Source organism: Bos grunniens, chromosome 23, assembly GCF_055505025.1.
Source record: "Bos grunniens cultivar Pamir isolate PY7600 chromosome 23, Bosgru_T2T1.0, whole genome shotgun sequence".
Taxonomy (NCBI): Eukaryota; Metazoa; Chordata; class Mammalia; order Artiodactyla; family Bovidae; genus Bos; species Bos grunniens.
The window spans coordinates 21,491,117-21,504,246 of NC_141187.1; the positions used below are offsets into that span (position 1 = coordinate 21,491,117).

At 41.3% G+C, this 13,130-nt stretch overlaps 1 protein-coding gene across 10 annotated transcripts in view; it reads right to left on the reverse strand.

The window, feature by feature from the left end:
* Nucleotides 1-266: 266 nt before the first annotated feature.
* The window catches only part of ADGRF1 (adhesion G protein-coupled receptor F1), a 97,232-nt gene continuing 84,368 nt past the window's right edge, over nt 267-13,130 (reverse strand). For 4 of the 10 annotated variants that reach the window (XM_086372029.1, XM_086372032.1, XM_086372026.1 and 1 more), the window contains 6 exons: nt 11,546-11,734; nt 8,480-9,844; nt 6,357-6,398; nt 5,323-5,382; nt 1,138-1,204; nt 267-480 (listed from right to left, as the gene is read on the reverse strand). In XM_086372029.1, coding sequence (XP_086228155.1) covers nt 392-480; nt 1,138-1,204; nt 5,323-5,382; nt 6,357-6,398; nt 8,480-9,844; nt 11,546-11,734 — 1,812 coding nt within the window. In that variant the 3' untranslated portion in view covers nt 267-391. Of the gene's footprint in view, nt 481-1,137; nt 1,205-5,322; nt 5,383-6,356; nt 6,399-7,290; nt 7,494-8,479; nt 9,845-11,545; nt 11,735-13,130 lie in introns of all 10 variants that reach the window. The other 6 variants (XM_086372034.1, XM_086372033.1, XM_086372030.1 and 3 more) reach the window with 3 other exon arrangements.

Here is a 13,130-nt window from a genome sequence, read left to right on the forward strand (position 1 = left end):
ATAAGAAAGTAAACATGGTCCATCAATGTATTTAAAGTGATTTCATGACATTTCCTTATTCCAAATCAGATAACTGGAAATGTCACATGCATAATGCTAATTTATGAAAAAGGAAACCACAGTTTGTGGCAGTGAGAAGCTAGTACAACTGACAAAATTTCTGACACAAAATTAATCTTCTACATTTATGAAGCAATTCCTTTAAATCAAACCTTACAGAAGGCAATCTCTCCATTTAATTGAAGATAAAAGATGGTGGTCATGAAGCTGCTGAAAGCTCTTTATTTTATTCCCAGATTTTTAAATCAGAAAATTCCATTGAATATCATTTCTTCACTGACATTGAGCTCTGAGTGTCGATTTACTAAAAAAAAAAAAATTATCCTTGATTTTAGGATTCTCCGCTTTGTTCAGCTGATGAAAACTGAGTTAGCATGATGTCGTGTGAGGATTCGCTAGTATACGAAAATACGTAGCAGCCTAAAAGGGGAAAAAGAGGATAAGAATTATTGCTGTTATGTTGGAACAAGCTAAGATCAAAATTAGAGTAAGCCTATGCAATTCTTTACAATTTTGGACGGTCTCATGAAGTGAGGGTAGACAGCATTTTATTAATGCCATCGAAGCTTACATCTCTCATATTTCTCTCATTTGAGAAGAGAAACCCCACATTTTCAGATCCTGGGGGATGAGATATAGGTTTGAGACCACTGAATGTTACTGCTGGAAGGAACCTTAGTGGTCTCTTAGTTTTTCATTTTACTGATGAGGAATCAATGTCCAAAAAGGTAAAAAGATTTATTAAAAGCCCTCAGGCTGATTTTGGTGCAACTTTTGTCGTGTATAGCTCCACATTCCTTTATTTTAACCCTAAGACCTTTAATTACACAAATAACATATTATCCCCCACCACTGCCCACATAAGCCTTCAGACTGGTTGGTAGCAGTGATAATAGGACCCAAAGCTTTTGAATGAGCACATTGAGCATTTGGGGTGGGAAATGCTTTTTCAAGGTAAGACACTTGAACTTTATCTGAAATTCAAAGAATTTTGATCAGAATCTAAAGTGAATTACCCATGACAGATGCTTATTCTTTCTTCCTACCCTTTGGAAACTTTGGTCTGTTTTTACTCACCTTTCTGTTGGAATGGGTTGAAAGGCTTTTCGAATCTGAGTGTGACAGATGAATCTGATAACTTCTGCTGCACCAAAGGAAACCAAGTTACTTAGGTATTCAAAGTATTCTTTCACGTGCTTCCTTATTTATTCAGATTCCCTCAAAAGATTACAAATGCTCATCTTTTCTTCGACCAAATGTTCTTAGAAGATGAAAATCTCATTTTTATCACCTACTCAGAAGACAAAAATCTTATTTTTGTCACCTAATTTGAAAGTGAAACTGCTGCTGCTGCTGCTAAGTCGCTTCAGCCATGTCTGACTCTGTGCGACCCCATAGACCGCAGCCCACCAGGCTCCTCCATCCACGAGATTTTCCAGGCAAGAGATACTGGAGTGGGTTGCCATTGCCTTCTCCAGAAAGTGAAACTGGAGGAATACAAATGGAGAAGATGCAAAGCCCTCACTGACCATGGCTGCCTTCTGAAAAGTGAACATTTTATATTAGAAACAGGGAGAAAAAAACACTGTTGGGAATCTTTACTTTTGGGTTTGCTTTATTCTACTTTTGAGTGTTTTTCTTTCTTTGATTATCCAATGAGGAAAATTCTGACTCCCTGCTTTGTAGGGTGGGGGTGTCCTGTCTTACTTTACTAAAGGATTGTCTTTAATGCAGTCACACAGGCTATAACTCCTTCCTTTTTTTTTTTTTTAATTTACTTTTGATTTGAGGATAATTGGAGGATATATTATAAAATACTGTGTTGGTTTTTGCCATACATCAACCTGAAATCATCCATGGGTATACATAACATACACATGTCTCCTCCCTCTTGAGCCTCCCTCCCACTCCATCCCACCCCTCTAGCTTGTCACAGAGCACTGCGTTTGGGCTCCCTGTATCATACAGCAAATTTCCTCTGGCTTTCTATTTTACATACGGCAATGTGTATGTTTCAAGGCTACTGTCTCAATTCACCCCACCCTCTCCTTCCCCCACTGTGTCTACAAGTCTGTTCTCTACATCTATGACTCCATCACTGCCCTGAAAATAGATTCATCAGTACCATCTTCCTAGATTCCATATATATGTGTTAATATTTGATATTTGTTTTTCTCTTTCTGACTTACTTCACTCTGTGTAATAGGCTCTAGGTTCATCCACCTCATTAGAACTGACTCAAACATATTCCTTTTCTGGCTGAAAAATATTCCACTGTGACATTGTGATGGTGACTGCAGCCATGAAATTAAAAGACGCTTACTCCTTGGAAGAAAAGTTATGTTTTTTATAACATAGACAGCATATTAAAAAACAGAGACATTACTTTGCCAACAAAGGTCCATCTATCTAGTCAAGGCTATGGTTTTTCCAGTGGTCATGTATGGATGTGAGAGCTGGACTATAAAGAAAGCTGAGTGCCGAAGAATTGATGCTTTTGAACTGTGGTGTTGAAGACTCTTGAGAGTCCCTTGGACTGCAAGGAGATCCAACCAGTCCCTCCTAAAGGAAATCAGTCCTGAATATTCATTGGAAGGACTGATGTTGAAGCTGAAACTCCAATACTTAGGCCACCTGATGCAAAGAACTGACTCATTCAAAAAGACTCTGATGCTGGGAAAGATTGAGGGCAGGAGGAGAAGGGGACGACAGAGGATGAGATGGTTGGATGGCATCACCGACTCAGTGGACGTGAGTTTGAGTAAATTCCAGAAGTTGGTGATGGACATGGAGGCCTGGCGTACTGTAGTCCATGGGGTTGCAAAGAGTCGGACACAACTGAGCAACTGAACTGACTGAATAATCCATTGTACCTATGTACCACATGTTTTTTATCCACTCATCTGTTGATTGACATTTAGATTGCTTCCATGTCCTAGGTATTGTAAATAGTGCTGCGATGAACTTTGGGGTACATTTGTCTTTTTCAATTATGGTTTTCTCAGGTCACTAGTGGGATTGTTCAGTCATATGGTAGTTTAGAAAAGTGTAAGTGTTAGTCACTTAGTCGTATCTGACTCTTTGTGACCCCATGGAGTATAGCATGCCAGGTTCCTCTGTCCATGGCATTCTCCAGGCAAGAATACTGGAGTGGGTTGCCATTCCCTTCTCCAGTGGATCTTTCTGACCCAAGGATGGAACCTGGATGTCCCATATTGGCAGGCAAATTTTTTAGTTTGAGCCACCGTGGAAGCCATGGTAGTTTTATTCTTAGTTTTTAAAGGAATCTCCATACTGTTCTCCACAGTATTAATTTACATTCTGACCAATAGTGCAAGAGAATTCCCTTTTCTCTACACCTTCTCCAGCATTTATTGTTTGCAGATTTTTCAATGATGGCCATTCTGTCTGGTGTGAGATGGTACGTCATTGTAGTTTTGATTTGTATTTCTCTAATAATGAACCTTCTTTTCTTAATAGCAGAGAATGATTCATTAATTTCACATTTTCTGGCTCAAGGCATGTTAGTTCTTCAAGACAATACAATTATCAAGACATACAATTAAAATCACAGAGCATTAGAACTTCTGCTTTGAGCAACTAGTCCAACACTGAATTTTTACAGTTTGAGAATATGAGACCAAAATGTACTAAGTGACTTTCCTATGATCACACAATCAGTTGGCTACAGAGTCAGAAATACAGAGCAGGTCTCTCAATTCCTGAGTCATGGATCCTAATTCACAGCACTCTCCAATGAAATGCAGACCTAGGAAAGTTACTTTAACGCCAGAAACTAATTGCCTCAGTTCAGTTCAGTTCAGTTCAGTCACTCAGTCGTGTCTGACTCTTTGCGACCCCATGAATTGCAGCACGCCAGGCCTCCCTGTCCATCACCAACTCCCGGAGTTCACTCAGACTCATGTCCATCGAGTCAGTGATGCCATCCAGCCATCTCATCCTCTGTCGTCCCCTTCTCCTCCTGCCCCCAATCCCTCTCAGCATCAGAGTCTTTTCCAATGAGTCAGCTCTTCACATGAGGTGGCCAAAGTACTGGAGTTTCAGCTTCAGCATCATTCCTTTCAAAGAACACCCAGGGCTGATCTCCTTCAGAATGGACTGGTTGGATCTCCTTGCAGTCCAAGGGACTCTCAAGAGTCTTCTCCAACACCACAGTTCAAAAACATCAATTCTTCGGCGCTCAGCTTTCTTCACAGTCCAACTCTCACATCCATACGTGACCACTGGAAAAACCATAGCCTTGACTAGATGGACCTTTGTTGGCAAAGTAATGCCTCTGCTTTTGAATATGCTATCTAGGTTGGTCATAACTTTCCTTCCAGGGAGTAAGCGTCTTTTAATTTCATGGCTGCAATAACCATCTGCAGTGATTTTGGAGCACCAAAAATAAAGCCTGACACTGTTTCCCCGTCTATTTGCCATGAAGTGATGGGATTGCCTCACTGTTTCTTTATTTCAAAAGTTTATATTATCCCATATTAAAAAAAAAAACCCTCTAAATATCTATGTATTTTTTTCACACACTTAGGTCAGTTGATTTTTATCAGACACAGAAATTTCTACTTTAGAATCCTTTCTGAAAGACCCTCCATGTCTTACTGAAAGATAAAAGTATGAGGTAATGTCAAAAATACAAAATAGGGAGGCAAGTACTTTTGTTTCTAACTGTACGGTTCCTTACATGGATTGCACTTTTGTGGCAAAGAATGAAAACAGAAATCCTGTCTCCATACAAACTTGGCAGTTTGTGGACTAAAGAGCTAAAATTGCAAGGGACAAAGTTTGTTATACCAGCATAAGACAGAAAATTCAAAGAGAGAATTTTTTATATTAGAAGTTAATGAAGACTTTCCACTCTGCTTTTCTGGAGAAGGAAAACGGGTCTACAGGAGATTAGGCAGAAAGTTAGGCAGAGAAAAGGACCCTACTGATTCTAGATGTTGGAAAACAAGTCAGACTACAACAAGTGATACACTTCAAATGAATTTGCTCACAAGAACACTGCAGACCCCCATGCCTGAGCATCTTTGAAGCTTTCCACACATTTGAATTCATTCATTCACTCACTCACTGAAAAACTTTCTGGTGAATATTAACTGTTTGCTGGACGTCATGCCAGATACCAGGAATATAATGGCAACAGAAACTTAAGTGGGTTTACACAAAACTGGGCCTGTTGTGGGACTGTGTAAAAAGTACAGAACTTCACAAATTGCCTCCATGGTAGCAGGAGATAATTACCTTTGATGTCTGGTCCCAACAGCTTAAAGGAGACAACTTGTTGAGCAGCAGCTGTCGCAGCTATAGGGCAAAAAAGATATATTGAGGAGCTACCCATATGCAGTCATACATAGACATATCAAATACAAAACTAGTAAAATTGTTATTTAGTAATAGTATTTCCCAGCGGTATTTAATAGACTATAAGCATAGGGACCTGATGAAAGGATTTTTCTTTTATGTCTTTTCTTATAAAAAAATTTAGAATGAAACAAAAAATAACAGTACCAAAAGCTATAATAATTCAGATTCTAGACATTAGTAATTGGCAATAATTGCTGACTTGAAGTTTATCTTTGAAGTGAAGAGTCTCCTCACTGACTAAATGGTGAAAACCACGGAATTATTTATTTTTATTTAATTATTTCCTTCCAATCCAGAAGAAAGTAAATTACTTCTTTGTAAACAGGGATTTGGGGGCATGTACAACAACAATTATAATAATTATAAAATATCCTTATCTTCTTATTGAAACAAAGGCTACATTTATTAACTTACTATCTTTACTTCTCTCGGCAGAATTGCTAAAAGCTTGGAAAAATAATAAAAGTAGTATAAGTTTTTTTCTACTATCTTTTACTTGCATTAGTCATCCTTCATTAAGAATTCTATTTCATGTTAGAGGCTACAAAATATTTACTATATTAAATTCTAGAAACATAGAAATAAATAGGCTTTTCCAGCATATGGAAAGTTTTTTTGCAGGCTAATTATGCCAAGTCAAAATTTGAAAGTAAAATCAAGTTTCCCCCTTTTTTCTACAGTGGTCACATTATATGCTGTGGTTGATTCACTATAGCTCCATTATCAGCAAAGAGTGTTCAGTTTCTTTGTATGCTGACTGAACCTGCCTTTTGTAAAATTATAGAACTTTTTTATGAAAAAAAAGTTTTTCATGGTCTAACCTCTTATATATATGAATAAGGACCTTAGAACTGAAGGGAAGGGATTAGATTCCTGGGTTAAAGGAGGAAGAGAGAAATGAATACACATACCTTACTATCCAAGAGAATTCCAAAACACAAGATGAAAAGACCCTTTAAATGAAGGAATAAAGCACATGCATTATCTCTTCCATTTCCAGAAAAGAAAGTTTTCATATTATTACTATTCTATTCTATTCTCCAACATTGAAATTATTTCCTTGTCTGTCCCCCTATTGGCTGTGGGTTCCCTGAAAACAAGGATACGATGAAACCTCCACAGTGCCTGAATTAACACAAAGTACTCAAACATTTTTGTTGTTGTTGCTAATTAAATTATTGAGTAAATAAAGTTTGAAACACACATGGAGCTTCATGTTCCCCTTTGTGTCATCCTAAACCCCAAATAAAGAACTTCCATTTGCTTTTGTGTCTTAGGCTTTCTTTAGACATTAAAGAAATGCCAACTCAGCGTCTTATGATGTCAGCCGGCTCTGAAGTCCAAGGCCAAGTGGAGGAAATTGACTATATCAGCACGCTTTCCATGAAGTCCAGCCCCTGGGGAATCCTCGGCAGCATCTTTCTTGGACCCTGAACTCCTCCTCCTGGTTGGAGCACCCTCAGCTGCTGCCTGTTCAGACAGCACGTCACCAAGGGCCCTGGACGAAAGCTCCCTAACCCTGTCACCATGAGGTGTGTGCTCTCCATGACAGTCCTTGTGCCACCACTAAACATATCCTGGTTTGCTGAAGTAGGTGGAGAACCAACTGCTTTCTGGAGGCCTTTACTGACCACTTACTCTGTGCCAGGCACAGTGCTAAATGCTGAATGATCTCACTGAACCCTCGTATTTACTCTAAGATACAGGTAATAATTGGGTTTCCCAGGTGGCAGAGTGGTAAACAATCCACCTGCCCATTCAGGAGACATAGGAGACCTGGGTTCCATCCCTGGGTGGGGAAGACCCCCTGGAGTAGGAAATGGCAACCTACTCCAGTATTCTCACCTGGAGAATCCCATGGACAGAGGAGACTGGCAGGCTATAGTCCACAGGGTCTCAAGAGCTGGACACAACTGAGCACCAGCACCAGAGCACACAGATGATAGTATTATCCCTGTTTACCAGGGGCTTTCCTGGTAGCTCAGACGGTAAAGTGTCTGCCTACAATGCTGGAGACCTGGGTTCGATCTCTGGGTCGGGAAGATCCCCTGGAGAAGGAAATGAAAACCCACTCCAGTATTCATGCCTGGAAAATCCCATGGACCAAGGAGCCTGGTGGGCTAGAGTCCATGGGGTTGCAAAGAGTCAGACATGACTGAGCGACTTCACTTCACTTCACTTACCAGATAAAAGAATTGAGGATAGAAAAATTAAATAACTTGTTAGCAGTCACACAGTTGGATAACATGACATATGTGAGCCTACAGCTATTTAACTCCAGAGTACAAACATTTAACCGCCACTACCCTGAGACATTGTTCAGCGTTAAGAGACCCAGCCAATGTTCCTTGAACCAGGATTGAGGGCTCTCTTCCAGATTCTCCAAATCTAAGGAATACTTTGCCCGCCTACTTGCTGAACACTCCTTGATCATGGCGTGTAAAACCCGTGCTTGACAGCAGAGGTCCACAAACCTTTTCTCTAAAGAGTCAGAGAGTAAATATTTCTGGTTTTGCAGGTCATCCAGATTCTTACTACTGCTCAGTTCTGTCCATGTAAGGGAAACAGCCACAGACCCTATGCAAATGAACTGGTGTGGCTGTGGTCCAATAAAACTTTATTTACAAAAACAGTGCTGCCTGCAGTTGGCCAGGCACTGCTCTGTGGCACACTAGGGACTTCCTTTACACCATTCAGACTCCAAAAGTATTCTAGATTTATTTCCCTTTCCCTGTGTGCCTTCACAGAGATCAGCACAAGACAAAGAGGACTGGGTCAACAGCAAGGGAGATGAGTGTTAGCTACGCGAATTCAAACATTTAAAACACTGGAATGGATTACTGAAGAAGGCTAATATTTACTTTTGGGGAAAAAAATGGATCTTTTTCTTCTGTTCACTGTTGCAGGCGGTTTTGTTTGTAATAGTCCTGCTGGAGGCAGGGAGATGAGATCATCTCCAGAGTGGTCTTCCCATCCTCAATTCTCTACACTCCAGTTACCTGACTATACAATAGGCTATTCTCATTGTTCTTACCTGGAATGCATTGAGAAATGCAAAAATAACGTGCCAAGACAGATTCTGGCCGTCCGCCATTGTTGCTATGCCGAAACCCCAGGTGAGCCCCAGAAGAGGGGTCAGGACGAGGAGGCTCTTCCCTATGCGCTTGACAGTGGCCTTGTTATCCTGGGCCAGCCTTTCTCCAACAGCTGGCCTCCAGAGCTTCGTGAGAACTAATAGCACCACCGCCAAATTTACAGCCACAATAGTCAGGGCAGGAACCGCAAAGGCCAAGAGAGGCTTGCTCCCATCGGACCAGTTAAGCCAACATGCATCCTTCCTTTTGTAGCCATCGCTGGGCTGGGTGACCAGCAAGGTGATGATGGATATAATGAGAGGGCACCCGTAGCCCAAGCAGAACCCGACAGCCACCATCAAAGATGTGGCCATGTGATGGAACACAAAGATCACCCTATATGCCAGCAGGAACCCGAGCAGAAGCATCCAGAAGAACAAGGAGAGGTAGAAAAGGTGTGAAAAGAACACGGCAGCTGTGCAGACGCCAGAGTTTGTGTCCACCGTGGCAGCAACAATAAACCAGACATCTGCAATCAGGAGGCACAGAGCTATGTTCACTATGCAGATGTGACGGCTGTGTGAGGTTTGGTTTTTGTTGACCTGCTTCCAAAACAGACCTTGGATGGTCAGGCATAAGATGAGACTTCCAATGGAGACCCCCAGTCCCACAAAGGTGATCCATTTCACAATGGGGGCGATGGCAGGGGGGACAATAGAGGACATCAGCACGGAGAAGGAGGTCAGGTGAGTACAAAGGCATGTCACCAAGTTTGCAGTTTCATTCTCTAGGTGGCAGCCGGTATCTGTCCACTGCAAATGACTGAAATCCCAAAACACACATTGAGGTTGACTCAGATTCAATTTCATCTTAGAAAAAGTCAGGGAAATTTCATCGATGGAAGAGTTTGGGATAATAATGGATATCAAGGGCCCATTAACCTGAGCATTGTTATTTTCAGCAATGGGTAGAATGTTCCCCAGGGTCAAGGAGGTCATGCTGATGATAGTATGTAGAAGGTGCTTCTCGAATTGTCCTGGCCCAATAGACACATGGCCTGTGATGGGACTGGGGGTATTTTGGGGGGGAAATTCAGTTTCATAATTGTAACCTTGATTGCTGAGATTTGCAGATACTGGAATCCCTTTCCAGTTAATGAAGTCTCGAGAAAAAGTCAGAGGCAGAGCTGTCGAAGGTACCAGAGTGCTGATGTTTTCCAGTGATTCTAGTAACTGGGAACTGGCATTCTTTTCTTTCTTCAGTAACACTGTCCAGTTGGTTAGCGAAGCTGAATTAAGGATGTGATCAGCTATATTGATGACATTCTAAAATACAAGGATGAAAGTCAATTTGGATTTTGAGTAAACTGGTCAGAGGACTGTGGATGGATAGTCCTTAATCTTAAGCTCAAGAAAATTGCCCAGAGAATTAGCTCAATCAAGGATCACACATTAAAACTTAGCAGTGAAATATAGCATGGTGCTCCACACAGGGAAAGCTTTGGGCTAAGGAAAAAAGATCCACAGAATCACGTCAGTTCCAGGGTGAACACGTCCCAGGAATTCATAAGCCAAACAGGGTTTAGGCATGAAGGAGGAGAATGCTGCAATGGGGGCTGAAAAATGTGCATTTCTTGCTTCTGAGATAGCAAACAGGACTGCACGACTCCTCAGGCTGAGGGTCCAAGAGTGAGACGTTCTTTGTAACTCCTTTCCCATATTATGTTTATTTTACTAACATCAGAAGTTCTAAATTCATGTCACGAATGTTCAAGCTTTAATTCATGTATATTTATGACATTAACAGAGGAAACTAAAAAACAAAAATTCTTAAACCCTGGACATGCAACAAGGAAGCCTTGAATTGAGTTGTGGGTTTTAAGGGTCATTCTTAGTTTAAGACATTCCTTTTCCAAACATCCCTGAAGGGCAATGTTTTCTCCCCCAGGACCCTTACTCACTCTTAACAGCTCTGGTCCCCAGGCATCTGCTGTGGGCATCTGTCACTCTAGCTGAGTCTCACCCTGAGCCCTCTGTGACTCCTGGCTCAAATCCCATAGTGGGTTTCTTTTACTGCTTTCAGCAATCTCTGCTTTCTTTTGGTTTGTGTTTGCAGCTCTATTTTCCCCTTCATTTCATTTTTAGCTTTTTTTGTGTGTCATTTTGTTTTATTTGGTCTCATTAACAGTACATAGTCAGACTTTTTGAAAAAAACAAATCTGAGCATCTTTGGTTCAGGGAGTTTAACTTATTCACATTTAATGTCACTTCTGACATATAATGTTCACCTTATATAGTTAAGGACCATTGTGTGATTATGTAACAGTATACATAATATAAAACCCAATTTTGTAAAATATTATATGCTTTAACATATAAAATGCACACATCCAAAATTTTTGGAAAGACACTTATTTAACAAATAGTTCTTGAGTACCTGCTATGCGTCCCTTGTCAATCTTCTAGGCACTGAGATAACACCTACAATGTAAGCAGTTGGCCATTCTAGAGTGACAAGATTACATATCACTTATTTTTCTTTTTGTTTATTTGCATATCTTATAGTGAGCATGTCTTATTTGAGGACTTTTTAAAGTTAATTTTAAAATATCCAAACTAAATCATGAATTCCCCACTCAAGAAATGGAGTTCTTAAAATATACTAAATATAATATACTAGAGTCAGAGTTTATAGCCACAGGAAGGAAAAACTACAGACTCAATATTAAGTATCAAAAAGTTGGCACCTGTATCATTCAGTGTCATGTAGGGCAGAGACTTACACCTTTCCCTTAGCCAGGTGCCACCCAGGCGGCCTGCCTGGAGGCAGCTCCCTCTTACTTTGTACACACACAATTGAATCCTGGGGATTCTTATACATTGCAGAGGAAGCAGCAAAGCTCACACAAAGACTGTTACATGACTCTTTGGTCCTTTTCAACAACATCTCATCAACTGGGGCTTCTGCCATTCCTCCTACCCGATCGAGCATTTAAAGTGAGCCGTTCCAGCTCACGCAGACTTTACCTCCATTGTTGAATTGGACACCGTGAAGCTTTTTCTCAGAGATGAGATATTGCCCAGAATTGACACCACGGAAGCCAGGTTCCCAGCTGTGGTTGATGGGCTTTGCTGGATGACCATCGAAAGCTTCTGCACCAGAGACGACACAGCTGCCTCTGCGTCAGTACTGTTGCGGGCCAGCTCACGTGAATTCTAGCAACAGAAACAGTTACCTTCTAGGAAACAATGTAGTGCTTGTGCTTCATCAGACTTATATCAGTTTCATGGCCACATATAACTAACATTTGTATGGTGCATGATAACCTAGGATAATCATATAACAATGACACTAACACTACGGTGGCTGTCATTCAGTGCTATTTTCCATACACTGTTCTAAATGCTTTACTGGGGATTCACTGATTTGATTTAATCCTTCAGTTCAGTTCAGTTCAGTTCAGTTGCTCAGTCATGTCCGACTCTTTGCGACCCCATGAATTGCAGCATGCCAGGCCTCCCTGTCCATCATCAACTCCCGGAGTTTACCCAAACTCATGTCCATCGAGTCAGCGATGCCATCCAGCCATCTCATCCTCTGTCGTCCCCTTCTCCTCCTGTCCCCAATCCCTCCCAGCATTAGTCTTTTCCAATGAGTTAACTCTTCGCATGAGGTGGCCCAAGTATTGGAGTTTCAGCTTTCCTTACACTACCCTGTAAAGGAGGTACCATGATTATTTTCATTTTGATTAAGGAAATTAAAATTTGAAGAGTTTCATTAAAAAGTATTTTTATATAAATTATTACCCTAATTATACAGAACCTGAAGTGAGAGTCAGTGACTTTCCAAACAGTACCCCGCTAGGAAGTGGAAAAGGCATGGTCTGCTTGGCACTAAGTGTTATATCCGTTTACTATGCTGCGAAATCCCTGTAGAGCAGGGGTCCCCAACCTCCAGAATCTAATCCCTGGTGATCTGAGGTGGAGCTGATGTAATAATAATAGAAATAAAGTGCACAATAAAGTAATGTGCTTAAATCACCCAGAAACCATTCCTCTACCTCCCAGTTCATGAGAAAACTGCCTTCCAAATCGGTCCCTAGTGCCAAAAAGGTTAGGGACCACTGCTATAGAGGATTTAAAGGGATGTACGTGGAGATTTGACTACACTTGGTCACTGGATTTGGGGTTTTACTTTTTCCTTGAGGCTCCTACCTGCTTCCACAACACTGAGCTAATTTGGAAGGCACCTAGAAGGGATATTCTCCTTACTCAAAGCCTGTCAACCCAGGAACCCAGATCCCTGTTTTCATTTTTACTCTTCTCAGTTGACAGAGCTGTACTCTGCCTCAGCACCTGGGATCTGCTTGTCCTTATACCCTGGGGTGGCCTAGTCCCAGCTATGGTTTATGTCCAGAGCTGAAGCAAAGACAGCAAGAATAAGGATAAGCCCCAGAAGTCACCTGCTCCGACCTCCCTCCCAAGTTTACAGATAAGAACCTGAGGTCCAGAAACGGAGGGTAAAGCTTCCACAGTCCCTTGGTGAATACCATGGGGGGTTCTCTGCTTCTGAAGTGGGGTCTCTAGCTGGAACTGAAGCCCTGTTCACTAT